The sequence below is a fragment of the Microtus pennsylvanicus genome, chromosome 1 (assembly GCF_037038515.1).
Source record: "Microtus pennsylvanicus isolate mMicPen1 chromosome 1, mMicPen1.hap1, whole genome shotgun sequence".
NCBI classification, from domain to species: domain Eukaryota; kingdom Metazoa; phylum Chordata; class Mammalia; order Rodentia; family Cricetidae; genus Microtus; species Microtus pennsylvanicus.
Genome location: NC_134579.1, coordinates 78,077,032 through 78,102,500, shown reverse-complemented (window position 1 = coordinate 78,102,500; position 25,469 = coordinate 78,077,032). Strand labels below are relative to the sequence as shown.

Here is a 25,469-nt window from a genome sequence, read left to right as displayed (position 1 = left end):
TTACCTAGGTTACATGAGTAAGATTGGCCTATAATTCTCTTTCTTCATTGAGTCTTTGTGTGGTTTTGGTATCAGGGTAACTGTAGCCTCATAAAAAGAGTTTGGCAATGTTCCTTCTGTTTCTATTATGTGGAACACTTTAGGAGTATAGGTATTAACTCTTCTTGGAAGTTCTGGTAGAATTCTGCACTAAATCCATCCAGCCCTGGGCTTTTTTTTTGGTTGGAAGGTTTTTGATGACAGCCTCTATTTCCTTGCAGTTTATAGGTCTATTTAAATTGCTCACCTGGTCTTGATTTAATTTTGGTATGTGATCTCTATCTAGAAAATTGTCCATTTAGTTTATGTTTTCCAATTTTGTGGAGTATGGGTTTTTGTAGTATGATCTAATGATTCTCTGCATTTCCTCAGTGGCTGATGTTATGTACCCCTTTTCATTTTTGATTTTGTTAATTTGGTTGTTCTCTTTATGCCTTTTGATTAATTTGAATAAGGGTTTGTCTATCTTGCTGATTTTCTCAAAGAACCAGCTCTTTGTTTCATTGATTCTTTGTATTGTTTTCTTTGTTTCTATTTTGTTTATTTTAGCCCTCAATTTGATTATTTCCTGTCTTCTATTCCTCCTGAGTGAGTCTGCTTCTTTCTGTTATAGAGCTTTCAGGTGTGCTGTTAAGTCACTAATGAGAGCTTTCTCCATTTTCTTTACATGGGCACTTAGTGCTATGTTTCCATTCTCATCTCTAATTTATTACTTTGAATCTTTTCTCTTTTTTGGTTAATTTTAGCTAAGGATTTCTCAATCTTGTTGATATTTTCAAAGAACCAACTCTTCCTTTAATTGATTTTTTTATTTTTCTTTTCTATTTCATTAATTTTAGCCCTGACATTTATTATCTCTTCCCATCTACTCTTTTTGGGTATTGTTTCTTCTTGTTTTCCCAGGGGCTTTTGTTTTTTATTTCTGGTACAGTGGATGCACCTAATTCCATTGTTGTTTCAGTCAATAATTGGTCTTCACATTTATTGATCCACTTGTCCAGTAACTGCCTAATGGGACATTGACATCAAGCCAGATCTGCCCCTACTCTTGCCATCAAATGTATTAACTAAATCTCTATGATTCTATTTATCAATACTACTTGGGAATCAGAGGCTGGGGTGAAAACCTGCTAGCTCAGAGAGGTTGAGAAGCAACTAGCTGATCTTATTTCTTCATCAACATCTCAGAAGGAGAGTATCATTCCACTCCACCTAACCAAAAAGGACAGCCACATTCAACATCCCTTCCTATTATTTCAAGTGCATCTGTCTATTCATTTTTCAGACACCCTCTGACTCTCTATGATTACTTAACACAAATTCCAGGTTCACCGTGTTATTATATATACCACAACAGCCTTTAAGTGTAACATTAAGCTAGCAATATGTTATCTCTCCAGCGTTTTAGTGTAGGCTCTTAATGCTATAAACCTTCCTTATTGGGAAGCCTTGTGTTCCATTGTCTTTGGTTGATTATATTTTTATTTTCATTCAGTCCCAGAATTTTTTAAGTTTCTTTGTTTATTTCCTAAAACAATGCCATTGAATAGTGTGCTGTTTAGATTGCATGAATGACTTTCTGTCATTTCTATTATTGTTGATATCTAACATTGTTTCTTTGTGGTCAGATTATATAGAGGATTCAATTTCAATTTTTCTAAATTTGTTGAGACATGTTTTTTGTCCTAATTGTGTAGTCTATTTTAGGGAAAGTTCCATGCCCTAGTGAGAAGAAAGTATATTCTTTAGTGTTTGGGTGAAATGTTATGTAAATGTCTAGGGTATCTATTTTATTTTAAATGAAATTTAACTACTCCAGAGTTTGTTTAGCTTTTGTATGAATGATATGTCCATTAGTGAAAGTGGAGTACTGATATCTTTCACTATCACTGTGTTGTAGCCAAAATTTTGGAGCAAGTACTGTTCCTTTTTTGAAATTTGGGGCACTTTGTTTGGTGCATAGATGTTCAGTATTATAATACCTACCTCTCTGTGTTTTTCCTTTAATGAGTATGCTATGTCTCTCCCTATCTTCTATTTTGTTTTCATTTGAAGTCTCTTTTGTCAGAAATTATATTAGCTATGCTTGTTTGTTTCCTAGTTCGATTTGCTTGGAAAAACCCTCCACCACCACCATCGACTTATAGTAAAATGGTGTCTATCACTGGTGAGGTATGGTTTCTTATTGGGTGACAATGTTCCCTAAGAGACATGAAAAATCATATACTCATCAGAGGTCATGAACTGATGACAGACCAAAGTTAGTATATTTGTTATAAAACCCAGCTTGGTGAACCATTGACTTATATTGGGATTACTTACAGGAATATGAGTGAAAGACTGCTTTCAGGAAATTTGCAATATAATTTTAGCCACCCAGACAGCCATCACTGTGACTGAAAATATAAAGGGGGTTTAACACTCTTGAAAGAAGCCATGGAACATCAAGAAGTCCTAATGAACTTTGATTTAGACATTTGAACAACTGTTTGTGTTCTGTTTTCTTCTGATTCCCTCTCCAGGACTTGAAATGCTAAGAACTACTTCTTCCTTTCCTCTATTTTCAGGCACCAGTCATGGATTTCCTTTCATCTCTCTATATAGTAGTTATATAGCACTGTGGGGGTCATTAAAAAAGAGTACGCTGACTGTCACACACAAAGTATTCATTCAACTTGAATAAAACAGATCAGTCATCACTCTAATTACATAAAGGAAATAAAGTTATCTCTGCATAATTGGGGGATGATGAAAACAAGAGGAAAAATTGTTAGACAGTATAGGGTAAGAATATCCTTCTCCAGAGGTAACCAGTTTCTTTGATAAAACCCAGAAATATCATTGGTTCTCTTAGCAGGCTCATTCATGCTAGAGGTCAGAGAAGCCAGAAGTATTTGGGACTCTGATTTCTGATCTAGCTTATATTTGATTTTAGGATAAGTTTTTAAAACAGGAGGTAGGGGGTTAAAAGAAGAAAAAAATCCTATGTGCTGGTCAGATTTTGCCAATTTGACACAAACCTAGGTGAAACTGGGAAGAGGGGATCTCTGTTGGGGAAATGCTCACATCTGTTTGTCCAGTAGGAATGCTTGTGTGTTGCAGGAGGGAAGCCACTTATTGGTTCCCAGCCACCTGGATAGCTTAGATCTGAAATAATCACACAAAAACCATATAATTTAAACCACCGCTTGGCCCATTATCTCTAGCTTCTTATTGGATAATTCTTCCATATTAATTTAACCTATTTCTATTAATCTGTGTATGGCCACATGGCTGTGGCTTACCAGTTAAAGTTCCAGCATCTGTCTCCAGCAGGGCTACATGGCTGGGAAGTAGGAGGGGTAAGAAGCCATGGAGCCACTGACAGAGTCAGACATGCCAAAACTAGAGCTAATGGGCCAAGCAGTGATTTAATTAATACAGTTTCTGAGATTATTTCAGGACTGAGCAGCTGGGAAAAAACAAGCAGCCCTCCCTCTAACACATATGGGGCATTTTCTTGATTAATGATTGACATTCAAATACTCAGACAACTGTAGGAGTGCCAACACTGTGCAGTCTCCTGGGTTGTATAGAAAGCATTCTGAGAAAGCCATGAAGAGCAAGCCAGTAAGAAGCTCTCCTCCAAACCTGGAGGGACAAGAGAGGGTCTGATATCCCAGCTGGAGAGTCCTATTCTCAAGGCCATAGTCCCTACTGCTCCATGATCCATAGCACCCCCAGCATAGAAAGGACTGTTTCTCACATGCCAACACTTTTGATTTCATGTAGTCTCGTTTGTTATACTAGGGCTCTGTCCTGTGCTACTGGAGTCCTGTGCAGGAAATTCTTGCTGATCCTGAGTGGATTCCCTGTGGTTTCCTCTGAAACTTGCAATGTGTCACATTTTAAAGAAGGGCTTTGGTCCACTTTGAATTTGTTTTGTATGTGTAGTAAGAGATAGAGATCAATTTTAATTTGTTATGGTGTTAATTTGTTTTTGCCAAGGCTATTAGTGAGATAGGAGTCTCTTTTTTTTCCTTTTCTTATTTTTTATTTATTTATTTATTTAAAATTTTCACCTCCTCCCATTTCCCTCCCACTCCCCCAACTCCCTCTCCCCTTCCCTCTTCAGTCCTAAGAGCAGTCAGGGTTTCCTGCCCTGTGGGAAGTCCAAGGTCCTCCCCCCTCCATCCAGGTCTAGGAAGGTGAGCATCCAAACAGACTAGTCTCCCACAAGGCCAGTCCATGCAGTAGCATTGTCCTTGGCTTCTCAGTCAAGCCCTCATTGTCAGCCACATTCAGAGAGTCCGGTTTGATCCCATGCTTTTTCAGTCCCAGTCCAGCTGACCTTGGTGAGATCCCATTAGATCAGTCCCATTGTCTTAGTGGGTGGATGCACCCCTTGCAGTCCCGACTTTCTTGCTCATGTTCTCCCTCCTTCTGCTCCTCATTTGGACCTTGGGAGCTCAGTCCAGTGCTCCAATGTGGGTCTCTATCTCTATCTCCATCCATCGCCGGATGAAGGTTCTATGGTGATATGCAAGATATTCATCAGTATGGCTATAGGATAAGGTTAGTACAGGCACCCTCTCCTCTGCTGCCCATGGAACTAGTTGGAGAAATCGGCTTGGCCACCTGGGAACCCCTCTAGAGCCAAGACTCTAGCCAACCCTAAAATGGATCCCTTGGTTAGGATAATTTCTTCCCTGCTCCCATATCCACCCTTCCTCCAACTCAATTATCCCATTCCCCCAAGCTCTCCCCAATCCTCCTCTTTTCCCTTCTTTCTCTCCATCTCCCCTTTCCCCCAATCCATCCCCACCCCCCTGCTCCCAACTTTTGTCATGCTCAACCTCCTAAGTGATCAGGGAAATGCAAATCAAAACAACTTTGAGATACCATCTTACACTTCTCGGAGTAGCTAAAATCAAAAACACCAATGATAACCTATGCTGGAGAGGTTGTGGAGTAAGGGAAACACTCATCCATTGTTGGTGGGAATGGAAACTTGTGCAACCACTTTGGAAATCAGTGTGGTGGTTTCTCAGGAAACTGGGAGTCAACCTACCTCAAGATCCAGCAATTCCACTCTTAGGAATATACCCAAGAGATGCCCAATCATACTACAAAAGCATTTGTTCAACCATGTTCATAGCAGCACTATTTGTAATAACCAGAACCTGGAAACAACCTAGGTGCCCCTCAATAGAAGAATGGATAAAGAAGGAGTGGCACATATATACTTTAGAGTTCTACTCAGCAGTAAAAAAAAAAAAAAAAAAAAAAAAAAAAACAAAACAATGGTATCTTGAACTTTGCATGCAAATGGATGGAAATAGAAAACACTATCCTGAGTGAGGAGGTTAACCCAGACCCAAAAAGAGGAATATGGTATGTACTCACTTATAAGCAGATTCTAGCCATAAACAAAGAACATTGAGCCTATAGTTCGTGATCCTAGAGAAGCTAAATAAGAAGGTGAACCCAAAGAAAAATATATATTTATCCTCCTGGATATTGGAAGTTGAGTCTCTTTTCTTCTGCATGCTTTTGGTACCTCTGTCAATCATTAGGGGCTTATATCACCAGACTTAGGTGCCCCATCAGCCAAGTTCAGCCATCTAGTCTCAATAAACCAATTAAAGGAGCCAAACTAATCATGAAAAGCAGTAAAAGCAGATATAGTCCATGTGCCCACATGTGGAACAGGAACAAAGAAATCTAGTGATTCTCCACCTCCCTTCAGGGTCCTGACACCAGGGTAGGCTCACATAGAGAGTAAGCAAGGGATTGGTGTGGCGGCGTCTCTCCCTACCACCGTCTCAGCCCCATGTCTCTATGTGGACGATCTTTCCTGCAGAGTCTTCCAAAAGTTTTCAACCTTTTCCCAGGTGACCCATTTTCAATCTTTCTCTAGTAGATAAGTTTCTTCTCTGGAGACCCCAGGAGCTTCAGTCATTCCCTTTCTCAGCAGGAAATTCCTGGGGGAGTTCTAATTTCTTGAAGTTATGAAGTGTGTTTCCATTGTATCTAATTTATTTTGTCAGTATCTTAAAGTTTTCAGTACAGAGGTCTTTCCCTTCTTTGGTAAGGTTATTCCTAGGTACCTTCATGTTTTGTTTTTGAAGCTATTATGAATGAGATACTTATCTTATTTTCTCAGCAAGTTTATTACTTGTATATATGAAAGCTACTGAATTTCATATACTGAATACTTATTGAAACTGTTTTTTAAGTTTAACACTATTCTGGCATCATTAGGGACTTAGTACAGAATCAGATCATTTCTTAATGTGGATAATTTGGCTTCTTCCTTTACTAGTTTTTATATTTTGTTAATTTTTGGAGAATTTATTTTTTTGGAGAATTTAATACAATGTATTTTGACCATATTCTTTTCCCTCCTTCAACTCCCTTTATCTCCTCCCCCACCTTCCTGCTCATCCAATATAATTTTTTCTCTTTATTTCTTTCTTTAAAAGAACAACAACATAAGTCCCCAAAAAACTAAGACAAAACTATGTAAAAGCACACAAAAGCCAATGAGTACAGTTTGTGTTGGCCAAACATTCATGAGCGTGCGGCCTGCCCTGGAATGTGGCTGACATATCCAGTTTCACTCCATCAAGGAAAACTGATTTTTTTTTCTCCCCAGCAGATGTCAGTTTCAAAGAGCTTCTTGTCCAGAATTTTGTACCACTTCTCTTTCTCCAATCTTCCATTGAAGGGCATCTAGGTTGTTTCCAGGTTCTGGCTATTACAAATAATACTGCTATGAACATAGTTGAACAAATGCTTTTGACATGTGATAGAGCATCTCTTGGGTAAATTCCCAAGAGTGGTATTGCTGGGTCCAGGGGTAGGTTGATCCCGAATTTCCTGAGAAACCGAAACACTGAATCTTGGATTTTTTTTCTGGCTTGCACTTATACACATTTTGTTCATGCTGCCACAGTCTCTGTGAGTTCATAAGTGTGCAGACCTTTTGTATCTGGAAACTGCTGTTTCCACCACCACTGGCTTTTCTTCCATGCAGACCCCTGAGCCTTTAGGGTAGCAAGTTGATAAAGACATCTGTTTAGGGATGAGTGCTCCAAGGCCTCTCACTGTCTACAAAAATTCTCCTTCCCCCAACTCCTCCCAAATCCATCTTCCCTTCCTAACCCAATTTTACCCACTTAACTATTTTGGCTTTAAAAGAACATTAAAATACCAAATAATCCAATTAAAAATAGGATACAGATTTAAACAGAAAATTCTTACCAGAAGAATTTCAAGTGGCTTAGATACATTTAAAGAATTGTTTGGCATCCTTAGCCATCAGGGAATTCAAATCAAAATGACTCTGAGATACCATATTACACCTATCAGAATGGTTAAAATCAAAAATACTGGTGACAGCTTATGTTAGAGAGGATGTGAAATAAGGGGAACACTCCTCCACGGCTGGTGGGATAGCAAACTTGTTAGCCACTTTGGAAATCAATATAGCAGTTTCTCAGAAAATTGAGAATCAATCTACCTCAGGACCCAGTTATACCAATCTTGGACATATACCCAAAAGATGCTCAATCATACCACAAGGACACTTGCTCAACTATGTTCATAGTAATGTTATTTGTAAAAACCAAAATGTGGAAACAACCCAGATGCCCTCAACCAAAGAACAGATAAAGAAAATGTGGTACATTCAAGCTGTAAAAAAAAACCAATGACATCATGAAATTTGCAGGCAAATAGATGGAACTAGAAAAAATAATCCTAAATGAGATAATCCAGACATGGAAAGATGAACATGGCGTGTACTCATTCAAAAGTGGCTATTAGTTGTAAATTAAAGTATAATCAGGCTACAATCCACAGCCCCAGAGAAGCCAGGAGGACCCTAAGAGAGATGCATGGATTTCCCTGGGAAGATGAACTACATGGGATCTCCTGGGTAAACTGGAGCAGGGGATGGATGGAGGTATGGGAACATGAGTGATCAGTTTGGGTGGGTTGGGGGCAAGACAGATGAGGAATAATGAAAGATATATCTTCACAGGGGACTTCTGGGGGTTACAGAACTCCCTGGAATCCACAAGGATGACCCCAGCTAAGACTCCTAACTATAGTGCAGAGGGTGCCTTCTCTTGTAATCAGATTTGTAACTCTTCTAAATGTCATCAGAGAGCATTCATCCAGTAACTTATGTAAGTAGACGCAGAGATCCACAGCCAAGCATTGGGCCAAGGGCCGAGTCCTGCTAAAGAAAGGAAGGATTATACAAGCCAGGAGGTCAAGGTCATGACAGGGGGTCCACAGAGACAGCTGACCTGAGCTTTTGGAGCTCGCCAACTCTGGACCAAAATCTAGGGTGCCTGCATGTGTCAGACCTAGGTTCTTTGCATGTGTGACAGTTGTGTAGTTTGGTCTGTTTATGGGTCTCCCAGGAATGGCACTTGAGCTGGCTTTTAGAAACCCCTTCCCCATGCTGGCTTGTTTCATCCAACCTTGATGCAGGAGGATAAGCTTGGTCCTACCTCAACTTGATATGCCATCCTCTGCTGACTCCCATGGAAAGCCTGCCCCTTTCTGAATGGACATGGAGCAGTGGTGGGGAGGTGGGAGAAGGGAGGTGGGGTGAGGGAATAGGAGAAGATGAGGGAGGGGAACTGTGGTTGGTATAAATAAATGAAAAAATAAATTAAAGGTCTTGAGGAATGCAGACCTTTTCAGTTCACACAAATACCATAGAGATTTGTGGTGGCATCACTTAACTACCTGTCCAGCTCTAGACTCTTTAAACCCCATTAATCAATCTTTGGGATCTTATCAGAGAGGGCTTTAGAAACCAGGTGAGGCTCTTTATTCTGAAGAGTCATTTTGAGATCCTCTAGTCTGTCTCCTTTCACAGTACACTGTGATAGTTCAGAAAAGTAATGAGGAGACTTCACCGTGGTCTGAAAGTTGAATCAGTCCAATTCATTCAGGTGCCCACAAGTCCTAACGTTCAGGCAAACCTGATACCACTTCTAAATAAAATGTGCTTGCTGCAATCCTGGCTAGCACTGGGAGCAGATGAGAACAGAATAACGACATTTGGATTATTTAAACTATACTGTGCATGCCAGAGACGTCTGGAAAATTGAGAACTCAATGTAAGTTAAAAACACTTCAACTTCTTTATATTTAAAATATTTTTATTGTGTCAATATCCATCCCAAACTCCCTTATGCTCTTATTTTTCTCAATCTGACATTTATCTGAAAATCTACTATAGACAATACACCAGTCATGAATGAAACACAGTAACATTTTATATTGAATTTTAAATTATCCCAAGAAAATATCTTTATCTAAGTCCACTGAGATAGATACACAAGAGAAAACGTGAAAACTCTGTGTTCTACTAAACAAGACTCCTGTGACTCTAGGGAATTTGCTTCCAGTCCCACATGTCATGAGCACACCTTTACAGTGTCCCCAGCTGTACAGAAAGATGCCAGAACATGCCAACTTGTTAAAGACAATTTTTTGCTGTGTTATAATATCTGGAGTGATTGTTTAAGGTTTGTCTTCTCCTTTTGCATTAAACCTTTTAAAATTTTACTTACTCAAGTTTGCAAACTAAGTAAAACTAACTCTCTTAATTAGGGTTTCTACTGCTGAGAAGAGACACCATGATCTCGGCAGTTCTGATCCAATGACATACCACTCTTAGAAACTTGATTTCATTGCTCAAGCCTGGTCACCCTGCCTATGGGTATGCATGGCCATGGTCCCTTTATTGTCAGAGGCTGACAAAATGATTTGGGGATAAGAATTAACAGTCCAAATGTCACACATAGTATTAACATTAGTGGATTAAGGGGAAGCACTGACTAACTAATGCCCAGATGGTCAGATATCAGAGAATGAACGCTATGTGAGAAAAATCACACAATCATCTAAAAGCAGAGTGGACACACACCCTAGAGAATGTCCTATGAGTTGGACCAGTAAGTCAGATCATGACTGTGTTAAAGTTAAAGTTATGCATAAGGTATTTTTCTGATGACCAGAATTAATGGACCAGTCCATCAAGGACTCTGACATGAGTATTTCACCCACGATAGTAGTTTTGCAAAGGGAGAATGCCTTTTAGGGGTACTTCATGATTAACTGAGTTTCATCACTGAGTTGAAATCTCTGCCCAAGTGAAACTCAGTAAAAAAGGCAGAACTCATAATGCTGACCACAGCTCTCTAACAAACAGCAGGGACTGAGGTCAATATAAGCATGATCTCTAAATAGCCTTCACCACTATCCACATACATGAAGCTTTATATAAAGAAAGGGGCCTAACTAACTCAGAAGGAAAAGTCTTAAAATAGGGAAAAGAAATCCTTGAAACCTCAGATGCTGTTTGGATTTCTAAAAGGGCAGTAGTCATGCATTGCTGGAGAAATCAAGGGATGTTACATTTACCTTGCAATGACTAGCAAGTCTAGTTTGACATAAGTAAAACATAGGTTGGAGAATGCTGATCATAAAGAAGTTTTAAAGTTTCCACAAAGTTGTGCATTACTGGAAAAAAAATGAAGGCAGAGATGGGTTCAGAAAAAATGTCCAGATGCAATGAACAGTTTCCTTTGGATGAAAAATCGAAGGTTGGGGGAGTCCAAAAAGGAAACCTGAAGCTAGGATTTTAGGACAATCCCCACTGTCCTAAAGGTTGTCTAGGCTGGCCTGCACCTCCTCTTCAGGCCTCCTGTTGAGACCTCTGTAAGCCCAAAGACACAAATATACTGACAATCAAAGACTCCTAACTCCAAAGACAGATTCCCAAAGTCAGAAAACAGAAAGGACAGTTCTAATGCTCTTTTTAACACTTTATTGAAATCTTCGTTGGCCCCATTACTGAATCTAATAAAAATGAATATAAAGTCTGAGCCTGATGTATTCTGCTCAAATTACTTAAATCCCTGAAAATATGACTTCTGAAATTTGGTGAAGTGAACCTAGGACAAGGACAATGGAGGCAAATATTCCATGTTTTGTCCTTGCATATGGATCAGGAATAAAAGACTTCTCACCAGGAATGGAGAGCATAGATACCAGAGAATAATGCTGAGAACCCTTCAGTGAGGAAGCAGAAGGAGCTTCCCGACCAGTGAGTGGGAATGAGGATGTGCCTACGTTCTAAGGAAACCTAGCAGGCTCTCGAGCTTCTACTTAATCCAGTGAATTTGTGTGACCAGCGTTAGAGCCTCTTTTAGGGTTATTTGTCATCAGGGTCACCTTTCAGCTCTTTTCCTTCTAGATGCTTTTACGTAGCTTGAAAGGCAAGTTTTCCTTGCCTATGTATGAGAAAATGGCGAAAATAGCCTAAGCATTGTTGGGCGGCATTTCTCAGCTAGTTGGAGATAATGTCTGTGCTGTTTACATGTGGTTTTCAGCAGAACGATAACAAATGTGTTAAACCTTTTAATGTCTTCAAGACTATCTTTAGAGAAATCCCTATGCACGCAATGACTATGACTAGTCCTTCATATATTCCAGCTACTAATTCTTAAACTACTACATACATTTAGAAAACATTATCCAAAGGTATCTCACACTGAACACAGCTAGAGTGTACTTTCAAAGAACTTTAACAATCACTAGTCATTACTCTCCTGGGAAACTGAGGAGGATAAAAGCACGGTTTGTTCAGTTGGTAAGTGGCTGGTAGCTGTCCACCCTCTGTAGAAGAGTATCCGAGTATCCAGGTGAATAGTACCTGAAAAAATAAATTTGTTATTAGATAGGGAAATTTTTCAAAGGTGGACTCAAGAAAGTCTACATAAGAACTTGCTGAAATAATATAAGTAAAACTTCATGTATGGTCTTAATCATTACATGCTTTATGCATATGCTTAGAGACAACAAAGAATTTCTTAATATATATTTTAATTATATCTGGTCACAATTCACAATAAATAACTATTTCACAAATTACTTTTAAAATTACTAAAATATAAGCTATGTCCATATATCAACGTCCATACATATACCCATATACAGATACATATACACACACACACATATATATACATAGTGATATGAATTATATTTTTAAATTGAACATTTCATAAAAGATTAGCATTTTATCTTGGTTTGGACTTGATTTGGCTGCTTTCAGCTAACTTTACCTATGCCTACTTAAAAATTTGTGAATAATATTATACTAATTTCCTCCATAATTTGTTAAATTACCATGATAAAAATCAATAGCTGTATTCTTTTTTCAGTAACATCCTTATACACAGTCACGGTTAAACATAACATACACACATCTAAAGAATGTTTCTCACAAGGCCTTCTACTTTGAAAAATGGCTTTCAGAAGTGGGTTCCTTCATGCAGTCTTGCACTTAAGGGTTCCCAATTATTTCTTTATTAGTCTGAGTTAGTACAAATTTTAAAGCTTGCTTCAATCTCCTATGCCCCTTATAAGTGCTTTTGATGTAAACAGATACTTTATTATATAACTACAAGAGGCAAATTTTCTATGATCTTTTTAAGTTATGTTGTTTAGTATGGTACCCACTGTCCACACAAAGCTAAGGAACACTCCAAACAGCTGGTCTACATGAGAAACTGAATACTTTGTATCTAAGTTTTAAAATTGGTAATGCAATGATCAGAAAATGTTTATATGTTGTAGCTTTGGAGTCTGTCCTGGAGCTAGCTCTTTAGACCAGGCTGGCCTTGAACTCACAGAGAACTGCCTGCCTCTGCCTCCCGAGTGCTGGGATTAAAGGCATGAGCCACCACCACACAGCAATAACTTTTTTAATTTGGAAAAAAAATTCAATCAGTATGTTCTGGTCATAGATTCCACTCCAGCTCATTCAAGAGCCTTCTCACGTTTCTACCGACACAATCCCATGCCCTTTATCTTGCTTTAAAAAAAATAGACAATACAGCTCCATTGGATGTCAGTGTGGTGATTTCTCAGAAAATTAGGAAACAATCTTTCTCAAGACCCAGTAATGCCACTTTTGGGTATATATTCAAACGATACTCAATTGTGCCATAAGGACACGTGCTCAACTATGTTCATAGCAGCATTGTTTGTCATAGCCAGAACCTGGAAACAACCTAAATGCCCCTTGAATGAAGAATGGATAAGAAAAATGTGGTACATTTACACAATAAAGTACTACACAGCAGAAAAAATAATGACATCTTGAAGCTTGGAAGCAAATGGATGAAGCTAGAAAACATTTTTTTGAGTGAGGTAACCCACAACCAGAAAGACAATTATTACATGTACTTACTCATGAGTGGTTTTTAAACATGAAGCAAAGAAAAACAGCCTAGAAATCACAATCCCAGAGAACCTAGACAACAATGAGGACTCTAAGAGAGACATACATAGATCTAATCTACATGGGAAGTAGAAAAAGACAAGATCTCCTGAGTAAATTGGGAGCATGGGGACCTTGATAGAGGGTTGAAGGGGAGGGAAGAGGCAGGAATGGGAGCAGAGAAAAATGTAGAGCTCAATAAAAATCAATAAATTTAAAAAAGAAAGAAAGAAAACTATGCCCATATTCCCAAAAAGTGGATTATGCTTTGGGAAAGATGAGAATGCCTTAATGAGAAAAGGTACCAAGCTATCTGACTAAACATAAACAAGAATTACGGGTTAATTTAAGTTGTAAGAGCTAGTTGATAATAAGGCTGAGCTAATAGCCCAAACAGATTATAACTAAAATAAGGCTCTGTGTATTTATTTGGGATTGAACAGCTGTGGGACCAGGTGGGACAAAAACTTTCATCTATAGTTACCCATCACTTTTGGCTCTTACAATCTTGCTTCCTCCTCTTCCTTATACATCTCTGAGCCCTGAAGGGAGAGCCTTAATGAAGACATCCATTTACAACTGAGTGTTCCACATCTCAGTCTTGGTTCATTGTCCAACTGTGGATCCTAGAATAACCTATGAGTCACTTTTTCACATATAAATTTTGTAATTATAATTTTTATGTGAAAATTTTTCAGGTGAATTTTCCAGTAGAATATGCTCTCTGAATTAAGGTACAGTATAAATGAAAAAAATATTATAAAAACATAAAGTAACTCAACAAGAATTTGTCTTGTTGACCATGTGCTTTGCTTTACAGAAGTTTGTCAGTTTCAGGAGGTCCCATTTATTAATTGTTTCTCTCAGTGTCTGTGCTACTGGGATTATATTTAGGAAATGGTCTCCTGCGCCAATGCATTCAAGTGTGCTTCCCACTTTCTCCTCTATGAGGTTCAGTGTGGCTGGTTTTATGTTGAGGTCTTTGATCCATTTGGACTTGAGTGTTGTGCATGGTGATAAATATGGATCTATTTTCATTCTTCTACATGTTGGTATCCAGTTATGCCAGCACCATTTATTGAATATGCTCTTTTTCCATTTTATGTGAAAGTCATAATCTATCAACCTGTATAGCAGACATTCACAATTTCAAAGCAATTTAATTTGAACTCTGCATTTGGGTATTTAGTAAAATATATATTAAAATATTATACACATGTGATAAACAACATTGCATTCTGACTGGATGTGTCAATAAGAACATAATCTAATTGTTTCATTTGCATGAGGTAAAAGAGCCTTGTGTAGAATTTCAAAGTCCACATATTTACACACTTGACTACTGAAAACACTGCAATACTGAAAGTCCCAGTCCAGCTCCGTACCGTACTATTTCCTCTGGGTAGCAGTTGTTAATGCTGTTGATGTATTCCTGCAGGAGAGAGCCAGGCTCTGCTTTTATCTCTTGCACCTTTTTAAGTCCTCCGCTAGTTACAAAAAGCCGCCGAGCTTTGCTGTCATGAGGCAGCACCTTAAAGGGAAAATGCACAGACAATCACATCTTCCTTCGCAAGCTAGCATTTTACTACTGAAAATAACTTAGGAGAGAATTTACTCTCAGTGTGTCTATAACAGAGTCATCCAAATCTGCGGGTAATGGGAAGTAAAACAGCTCCTTTTAAAAGTCTATCAACTGTTCATGTTGTAGAAATGGAATAAAGCAATGAACATGAACAAAGTTAATGCTATCCACTGCATCCATGAAGCTTACACTCCAGTCTCTCCGCCTCTACAAAATAGAGGCAGGCTCTTTAACAAGGGAGAAGGGTCCCTCATAAACATCTAGTACTCATCCTGGATCCTCACCAGCCAGTCATCAACTGCAGCAGTTGTAGTAACTCAGAGCATGGCTGTTGTGGCATTGCTTGCCTTTGCCTGTGCTCTTCCTTCTCTCTAGAATGCCTTCGCACTACAGGAATTCATCCTCTCCTGCCTAGTTAACTCCAACTTGCTATTTGTGGCAGTAACTTTAAGATTTTCTTTCCTTCTTTGCAGGTATGTTTCTTACCTTACTGAACTGACCAACAACGTGTTTCAGGATATTGGGAGGCGCATCATACAAAAATGGCTCGAGGGCTGGGAGGTAGGTGCATTTTTGAAGAATATTCTTTATGGCTTTTTTACTCTGTTGAAAAACAAAGCAAAGTGCATATAAAATTTTAACAATTCATAGCCTATATTTCTACTTCAAACGAAACCAGTTTACTGGCCTAACCTGCAGTAGTTCCATTTTCACATCTGTACCCTACAACACATGGGCACAGGAGATCGCTTCCTACGTATAACCCCAGCAGCACAGACATTAAGGGCAACATTGAATAAATGGGACCTACTAAAACTGAGAAGCTTCTGTAAAGCAAAGAACACTGTCACTAAGACAAAAAGGCAACCCACTGACTGGGAGAAGATTTTCACCAACCCCGCAACAGACAAAGGTCTGATCTCCAAAATATATAAAGAACTCAAGAAACTAGACTTTAAAATGCTAATTAACCTAATTATAAAATGGGGCACTGAACTGAACAGAGAATTCCCAACAGAAGAATTGCTTTTGGTCCCATTGTTTTATCACAGCAAAAGAATCCGTAACTAAAATAGTGGCATGCCTTTGGGACAAAATGAACTTTAGCAAAGACTTCTAGTTTGCCAGAATAACAACTGAAAATATCACAAGACAGTTCTTAATGTTTTCAGATACAGTTTTCCCCAGTATAGTACTGTCGAATCAAGCAGAGCTGACCGAACTCCATCCTAAATTTATAAAACAACAGTTGATATAATCCAAGAGACTTTAGAGAAGGGGGAGGAGAATTGTGGATCCCCTACAATAAGATGCTCAGAGGAACTGAAGTTTGAGGAAGATTTTGCAGTGTTAATATCAGGACTGACAATGGTTCGTTTTTCAGTTTAATATATAGAGAAGCTACTAAAGCAATTAATTAATTTATAGTAAATAAAACACATTTGATAAACTAAAACACATTAGGAAGTAAATCTGGGGCTGATGAGATAGCTCAATGAGTCAAGATACTTGCTGCCAACTCTGAAAACCTGGGTTCAATCAGCAGGTACCCACATAATGGAAGGAGAGAACTATTTCTCACATGATGTCTTCTGGCCTCCCCAAGTATACCATGATAGGCATGTGTGCACAAATCCACACATGCTTAAATAGTCAGATAAACATAATAAAATTTCAATAAAATAGCATGAAAATAATTCTTCATAGGAAATACCAACAGAAATATAGTCTAAAAACACTAATTTTATAAACAACTTGATATTTTTAGAGAATGTGTTTCTAAAACACACAACTAATCCGTTTTTAAAGGAAAGTGATCTCAGTTCTTTTGATAATTTTCTATTTCTTTTTTCAAGACAGGGTCTCTGGTAGCACAGGTTGGGTTTGGAGTCACTCTGTAGCCAAAGATGGCTGAACGCTTCCCCTCTTCCTGTCTTCAGAGTCCTAAGATTGTAAGAGTGTACCACCACACTTGATTTTTAATTTATATTTCTTGATTTAGAAAACCATATTATCCATCAGAAAATTAAGACTTTAAGTCACATATTAAGAAAAAACCTAGTTCTATCTAGCACATCTTCCCACAGCATAATGACTAAACACTCACTTTGACCTGCAAGTCCTCGGAGCTCTCTGGGGACATGTACAAAGAAAGCAGAACTGGAAGAGTGTTTGTGACCGCAACAGCCCTGGCATGCTCTGGCGTGTGTCTTCCCAGCTGTCCTAAGGCCCAGGCGGCAGCAGCCTTAATGTGATCTTCTGGTTCTTCTGAGAGGCAGATTGATAACTGGGGTACACCCTGCCAGGGACCCAAAGAGCGAGTGTTATACGTAAGTCTAGAGCGGACATCAAAAGAAGGCATATTGACCTTCATCCCTTTCTCCCGAATGACTCAAGGAATAGGCACATCATAATGCCTGCTGCCATTTAAGCCAACGAACTGGCTAGAACCAAACTGTATTAGTTATCTGTAACAAGCTAACTTAACTATCCTTGTATCTCTAATAGCTTGTACTTCACAAATGCTACTGTGATCAACTAAAACTATTGAGGATCAGAAAACCTTTCTTTAACCCAATGAGGAGCAGAAGGAGGGAGAACATGAGCAAAGAAGTCAGGACCACAAGGGGTGCACCCACCCACGGAGACAGTGGGGCTGATCTATTGGGAGCTCACCAAGGCCAGCTGGACTGGGACTGAAAAAGCATGGGATAAAACCGGACTCTCTGAATATGGCGGACAATGATGACTGCTGAGAAGCCAAGGACAATGGCACTGGGTTTTGATCCTACTTCATGTTTTGGCTTTGTGGGAGCCTAGCCAATTTGGATGTTCACCTTCTTAGACCAGGATGGAGGGGGGAGGACTTTGGACTTTCCACAGCGCAGGGAACCCTGACTGCTCTTCAGACTAGAGAGGGAGGGGAAGAGGAGTGGGGGGAGGGGGAGAGGAATGGGAGGCTGGGAGGAGGCAGAAATTTTTTTTCAATAAAAAAATAAATAAATAAATTTAAAAAAAAATAATAAATAAATAAATAAATAAAAAATAAAAAGTTAACAAAGGGAGCCTGAAGAGATGATCCAGCACTTAAGAGCACTGGCTGTTTTTCCAGAGGTCCTGGATTCAATTCCCGACAACCACATGGTGACTCAACAGCTATCTACAGTGCAATCTGATGCCCTCTTCTGGTGTGCAAGCATACATGCAGATAGAGCACTCATGTACAAAAATTAAATAAATAAATCTTTTTTAAAAGTTAACCAAGGACTGAGAATACAGCCAAGAGCCCTTGCCTAGCATTTGTGCAACCTTGGATTCAATCTTCATCAGTACACACACACACACACACACACACACACACACACACTCACACACACACACACACACACACCATTAATTTATTTTTACCAATTATAGTAAATCTGAAAGCAACATGATGGAGTAAAATTTTAATAATATGAGCAAGTGGACTATACCCCATTAATATCTTTCTTGAAGTAACACATATTTATTTATTTAGTTAGTTAGTTCAACTTAATTACAGCTTTGCTCATCCTAACAAACTTGGATGGCTAAGTAGGAATGAATCCTTTTGTTATACTAGTAGAATATGCTTATATTTTATATCATAAGCATTAATGTTAACTAACTAGTAAAAACATGACTACCTAGAATACCTCAAATATATCACAGCTTTTGTATCAAAGGAAAACAAATCAAATTCTAATTCCAGACTCTTGGTGGGCATATTTTTCTAATTTGATACTATAGTAATACCCCAATTACTATAGTGATACTATAGTAATTACCCCAAATTCAGTACCCCCCCAAAAAAAATCCTCTCGGTATCAGAAGGCCATGGCACCAGGCAAAGGTTAAAATTACTAGGTTGCAGTTCAATTTCCTAAAGAGACCTACTAATTTTTTCATTTGTTCCTTTTCCTCAACTGTGTAGTTCGTCCACCAATACATATACTTAACAGATAACAATATTTAAAGGTGGTAATAATTATTGATTCCAGAAACTGAGTAAAACAACATTGTCAGTTTCCCCACGCTTTCTCCAAGGTTTACGCAGGAAATATACTAACAAGCACTGAATTCAACAGTGAACCAATTGGGAATTTGGGTGATTTTTTTGCCCTGCTCAGTTAGATTTTCTCTTCTGATGGAGAATATCAATGTACCGTTCCACCATAGAACAGCTGACTACGCCACCAGCAGTGAAGAGCACACACCTTGGAAATGATCACTGCCATGGCCAGGTTCTCAGAATGAGCAGCCACGTAACCTAGCAACATGATGCCGGGCAGCCGTATGTTCCCTTTGCAGGATCCGATGCAGTCAATCACAGCAGCCACGCCTCCTGCGTTAACAATCAGCTGTGACAGCTGAGGAAAAAAGCCCAGATAACATAAGATGATCTTTAAATATGGCTTGACCACACTTTAATTTAGGACTTAAAATACAACTGACAAAATTGAACTATGACGTAGAGGAACTCTTGTACTTCCTAAAGAGATACACAAGTACAGCACTCTTGCTGTTCACAGACACACGTGCTGTGAGAACCTTATTCTGTGGTTCACTTCCTTCACATCAGTGGAACAAGGTTTGCCTGTATGATGGATGTTAGTATCCTTCACCTAGACCCTAAAATTAGAGCTAGTTTATAACTAGCTAATCACTCAGCTGATATTAGTCACTGAAAGCTCCGACATTAGAACAGTCTAACCCATTTGCCCCTTTGCTGGCAACGACTAGTAAGCTGTGTGTACTTCGATTATGGAAAGTGCCATGCAAACAAAGATAAATGAAACACGAGGGATAATATGCAATAAAATTAAAACTGTTAAGCCACACATGCACAGAAATGATTAAAACTTCAGCATCAGCACAGGCTTTCTTTGTGTTTATTTTTTCCATGTAAATCTACAGAACTGATATAGGCCAGGAGATCTCTGTGGTGTGAGCCAACCTTGCTCCTAGCTGACACACAATGACAGAGACCCACAGCCCCTACACCTAGACAAGGAAAGCTAAAAGTGATTAGAAGCTGGGTGTTAAACTCCAACTTCACTAACACAACTCCGTAGTTCTCACTGGAGGAAATGTCACAGCCTGCAGAACATTTAGCAATGGACAGAGAACTTTTTGATTGTCCCCACCTGGGAGAGGGGCACTGCAGCCATCGAGTGGGCAGAGGCCAGGGACACTGGTACTCGCTAGAACTAAGTATATTGCATCCTGAAGCACCATTTTTAGTTGTTTGATTGTTTGTTTTTTACCTCAGGTGTATGTTTTGCAATCTCTCTAATTAAAGTGCAAGCGTTTTTCTTCACGTATTCATCTTTGTCCTTCAGACAGGTGAGTACAACCGGGAAAATCTCCGCTTCAACCACCATCTCTGCCAGATCCACCGAATGTTTTGCAATCTGACTGAGAGCAGAAAGGACCTGGCGCTGCCGAGCAAAAATAAAATGTAACATTAGACATTATATGAATCCAGTTGTGCACCTTATAATTCAGATGTCGTTTTAAAGGATTTATAATATTCCCATGCAGTGCTGTTTTTGAAGGCATGAAGAAATTATGGGGAGCAGCTGAGGCGTGGCATCGTGTGGCAGGGTTGCAGCCTCCCTGAAAAGAAACAAGGAGGTTACTGATGAAGGCACAGCTTCTGCTACAGTGGAAACCTTAGGACTGAAGGGGTCATCGGGCAAAGCTGAGGCTTGGCACCATGTGGCAGGGTCAGAATTACTGAAGAGACCAGGAGAAGCCACCAGTGAAGTCACAGCCTCAGCTACGGTGGAGACGCCAGCATACTGGAACTACAAAGGACAGGGCAGGTGTGCAGTGAAGCTGCCCTGAGCCTAGCAGACAAGCTGTGTGTGCTGCAGATGGCAGAGCTGAGAGGAAGATCATGAGTGGACCAGAGACAGCAGGCACTGAGTTATACTGTTGGAGTTTGGTTTTGCTTTGATCTGATGTGCCCTGGTTTTTCCATCTTGGAATAAGAGAAGTAACATTTTTCACAGGAGCCCACAGTTAAGGGACTCTGGATTTTTAAAGTGTTGGAATTTCTAAAGATTATGGGACTTTAGAAATTGTACTATATTTATAGCACATTAATATGTTATATTAATGTTAAATCTTGGGGATGAACAACAAAGAAAAGGTTATGGTTTAGAGTGATGTGCTTATACATCACAGGTGACAAGTACAAAATGCCATAGTCAGCTTCAGCTGTCAACTTGACACAAACCCACAGTCACCTGGGAAGGGGGAACATTAAATGAAGAAGAGATTGGGTTGGCCTATGGACATGTCTGTGAGGCAGTTTCTTAGCTGCTAATTGATGTAGAAGGCTTCAACCCACTGTGGGCAGTGCCATCCCTAGGCAGGTGGATCTGGGCTGTATAAGAAAGGGGCGAGCCAGGAAAGCAGGCCAGTCATCAGCTTTTCTCTGGGGTCTCCACTTCAGCTCCTGTCTCCAGTTTCCAGCCCTGAGCTCCTGTCCTGGTTTCCTTGGTGATGGACTCTAACCTGTAAACTAAATAAACCCTTTCTCCCACAATGCTTTGGCCATGGTACTTTTATCATAGTAGCAAAACAGATCCCAATCATATCTTTACTGTGTAATCCTTATAGAATTATTTTCACATATTAAAAGGCGAACTACATAATATAGCTGTATGTTTTCAACTATATTTACTAATTCTTTTTACTATATAACAGCAATTTGCACATCTCTTCATTTTCTTAGACTATAAAAGCACTGGCTTGTCTGTCTCTTAACCTCATTTTTATTACCTTAAGTTTTGCATCAGGGTTGAGGATCATCTGGGCTAAGTGAGCAATCGCTCCCGCATCCACCACCGTCTGTGCTAACTCTGGAGAATGCTTTGAAATATCACTGAGAGCAGAGGCAGCGATCCTTTTCAAAGCAATTTCTGGCTCCTGGATACAGAGAACTAGAAGAGGAATTGCTCCTGCATCCACCACAGCTTGAGATAATTCTGTGGGTCCAAGAAAAGTTAGTGAGTATGGGTGACTGATTCTTGGGCAAGCCGTTCTCACACTGACGAGTACCGCAAACAAAAAGGATGAGGGTGTAACTGACTCTCTAGACAACTGAATTTTAAGTCAGTAGATGGAGTAGGTAGGTGATCTATGTTTCCCTCACATCCACCAAAGAGAAACAAAAAAGAACTGCAATCATGATTTGTATAATTCATTAATATAATATCCATAATTTCTGTTAATTATTGATCACTGGGCATGGTGGCACATGCCTCTTTAAAAGGTAAAAAAAGAAGTTCAGGAGTTCAAGGCAAGCCTCAGATACATAGTAAGTCTGAGGCTAGCCTAGGCTACAAGAGGCCCTGGCTCAAAGAGAAAATCATATTACAAAGTTCAAACACTGGGCTTAACTCAACCTGGAACCAACTGGAAGCCTTGTACCTGAAGGCTAGCTCTCACAATATCAGAAGGTGCTACGTAAGCCATCAAAAGAAAAGGCAATCAGCGGTGCCACCAGCTGTAAGCTTGTGAACCACAATAATGTCCAACTCAACAAAACATATTGATAGTGCAATAGCGGTGCAGTTACCTTGTGGGTAACTAACAACTATCTAATTGGATTTCAGGTCTGATCAATAGGATGGAATTTATGATGGGTGCTGGAAACCTAAACAACTGGCACTGGCTAGAGAGGTCCTAGGCCCTGCCAGTTTCCTAAACCAATGCAATCTAGAGCTGTATTCTAAGTACTTGTACTTGGCAGAGATTCATGATTGGTCAAAATGCCAAGAAAAACTGACCAACTATCGGGCATCCAGCCCCAAATAATACATTCACAATGCAACTCCTATACCTGGGGCTCAGAGGAAAAAAATCGGGGGGGGGGGGGGCAGGGAGGGCAGAAGGCATATAAGAGCCAGAGGTTCAGCACTTCTGCTGCAAGATTGTATCTTTTAGGCAACCTGCACCGTGAAACCTCAATGATACAGTTTCCAAAACAAGACCTCCATAATAATAACACAAGCTGATATACCAAAATGGATAACAAAACATAAATTATCTTTTGTAAAATAATTATTTCTCTTTATACTTCCATACATTTTATCCTCTGTATGACATAACAGGGGTAACTGCACATACAAACTCACTGCAATTATGACAGCCTTTATATACAAGACCTGTGCAAACTTAGTCAAACCAAATCCCAACATGAAGGTGGAGGTAGACAAGAAGCCTCTGCCCTAGCCAGGAAGCTATTGGCAATTGATAGCTGCTAGGTGAGGCAGAATTGGTTTTCTTGTAGAATATACCTCCTAATAAGTTAGCCATGCTCCAGCCAAAGGCAACACATACAGAAATATATGAGCAGAAGAAACTGGACCTCAAAGATATACAAAAAAATAAAAGATAACATAAAGTTAGGTGTATATTGTTGTGGAATATTAGTTGAAGATATGTTACATTAGTTTATGCTGTGGAACATATATTTAATGATGCAAAGGTGTATTGTATTCTTTTATGTTACACTTGTCTATCTCTGTGAAGGTGTCTTTTTTGCCTGTCTAAAGTACCTAATTTGTCTAATAAAGAGCTGAATGGCCAATAGATAGGCAGGATAAAGGATAGGCAGGCCTGGCATATAGAGAGAATAAATAGAAGGAGAATAATGTGAGATTGATGAGCAAGAAAAGGAGAAAAAGAGCAGGACATCAAGAGTCAGCCATCCAGCTACACAACCAGCAACAGAAAAAGGAAGGAAGGAAGGAAAAAAGAGAGGTAGAAAGGAAGGAAGAGAGAGAGGGAGAAAAAGAGAAAGAAAGAGAAAGGAAGGAAGGAAGGAAAGAAGAAAGGAAGGTATATATAGAATAAGGAAAGATAAAAGCTCAGAGGCAAAAAATAGGATAATTTCTGTTAAGAAAAGTTGGCTAGAAACAAAGCGAGATAAGGCCAGACATTCTCAAGTAAGAATAAGTCTCTGTGTGTTTATTTGGGAGCTGAGTAATGGGCCCCCAAAGAGCAAAGAGTAAAAAACCACCAACTGCAGGATATGGAATGAAAGGTTGGTGGATATGGGAGGAGTTCAAGAAAAGGGTGCATCTGATCAAAATACCTTGAATGAGATTTCCAAACACACACACACAAAAAAAATTAAGCATGAAAGGGTGTTTAGCAATTCTTTTTAAAGATAATTTCAAGAATTTCTACTACTAGGGCTAAAGAGAGCAGCAAGCAGTTAAAAGGACCCAGGCTTGATTCCCAGCACCCACGTGGCAGCTCACACCATCTGTAACTCCAGTCCCAGGGGATCCAACACTCTCTTCTGGCCACCCCAGCACTGCACAGACACCCGGCAATCAAACACACAAAGTAAAAATGAAGATTATTTTTTTAATTACTAGTCCTAGAAAGATGGCTCAGTGGTTAAGAATGCTCACTGCTCTTTCAGAGGACCAGAGTTTGGTTCCCAGGACCCACATCACGCAGCTCACAATTCCAGATTTCGGGATCTTACACCCTCTTTCAGATTTCCACAGGCACCTACAAATATGATATATACTCACACAGATACATACATATACATAAATTTTTTAAGAATTAGTATATATACTAGAAACATTTCATTTATTCATAGTTCCATTGTTTCTATTAATACTCCTACATATTTTTTAAAGTAACCTTTTTAACATTTATTCAGTGTGTGTGTGTGTGTGTGCTTGCGTGTGTGCTTGCGTGCAAGTGTGCATGCTTGTGCCAGGAAAGACCTGTGGAGGTCAGGTGAAAGCTTGTAAATCAGTTCTCTGCTTTGACTATGTGGGTTCTGGTGATCAAGCTTAGACTGTCAAGCTTAGCAGCAACCTCTACCTGCTAGGCCCCAAAATATTACAAATTTAAAAGTTAAGAGTTACTCACTGTTACTATTTTTAGATGTCTCGGGGAATGAACTTTCATGAGTAATAATTTGAATCTGACAGCTAAGCGTTTTCAGCACAGGAATAGTTGACCCTAATTGCCCTCATCACTGTGAGTGGAGAACAAAGTCAGGCTACTCCTCCTTGAGCTGCAGGAAACATGGAGGTGTCGTCTTTATACACTTCTCTGTCTCTAGAGCTTTCCATAATTGCTTTTAAGAGAACTATAAGGCTGAATGGCAGCATTTTTAAATAATAGCAACATGTGAAACTGAGTGTTTACTTCACAATTCTTAAAATATCTCAGCTATTTGTAGGACCTGCCTGGAGTGTTTGGCTTATTTGGTTCTTTTTCTAACATACTGGTGCTGGACTGAATTGTACTGATTTTGCACCAACAGCTGTAAAGTGAAATGGATCAAAATCTTTTACCTTAAATAATCAAAAATCACAGAATAAGCTTAAGGTTTACAAAAGAGAACGAGGTTAGAAGGGAGGACTTCGAAGATCAACCACATCATAGTTAGTTCCAGCTCGAGATGGGTGGGACATTAGAATTGACTCAGTGTCTCACCCAGACGTCACAGAGGAGCTTCCCTTGCGGTAGATGAGAGCTAAC

The 25,469-nt window shown here is 39.4% G+C and overlaps 1 protein-coding gene across 2 annotated transcripts in view; it reads right to left on the bottom strand.

Annotated features, from left to right (window-relative positions):
- Positions 1-9,194: 9,194 nt before the first annotated feature.
- The window catches only part of LOC142848468 (sperm-associated antigen 6), a 52,407-nt gene continuing 36,132 nt past the window's right edge, over positions 9,195-25,469 (bottom strand). The window contains exons 5-11 of one of the 2 annotated variants that reach the window (XM_075970571.1): positions 21,732-21,937; positions 20,207-20,380; positions 19,157-19,309; positions 17,026-17,217; positions 15,405-15,521; positions 14,722-14,867; positions 9,195-11,764 (exon numbers count right to left, since the gene is read on the bottom strand). In XM_075970571.1, coding sequence (XP_075826686.1) covers positions 11,695-11,764; positions 14,722-14,867; positions 15,405-15,521; positions 17,026-17,217; positions 19,157-19,309; positions 20,207-20,380; positions 21,732-21,937 — 1,058 coding nt within the window. In that variant the 3' untranslated portion in view covers positions 9,195-11,694. The remainder of the gene's footprint in view (positions 11,765-14,721; positions 14,868-15,404; positions 15,522-17,025; positions 17,218-19,156; positions 19,310-20,206; positions 20,381-21,731; positions 21,938-25,469) is intronic. The other variant, XM_075970582.1, reaches the window with a different exon arrangement.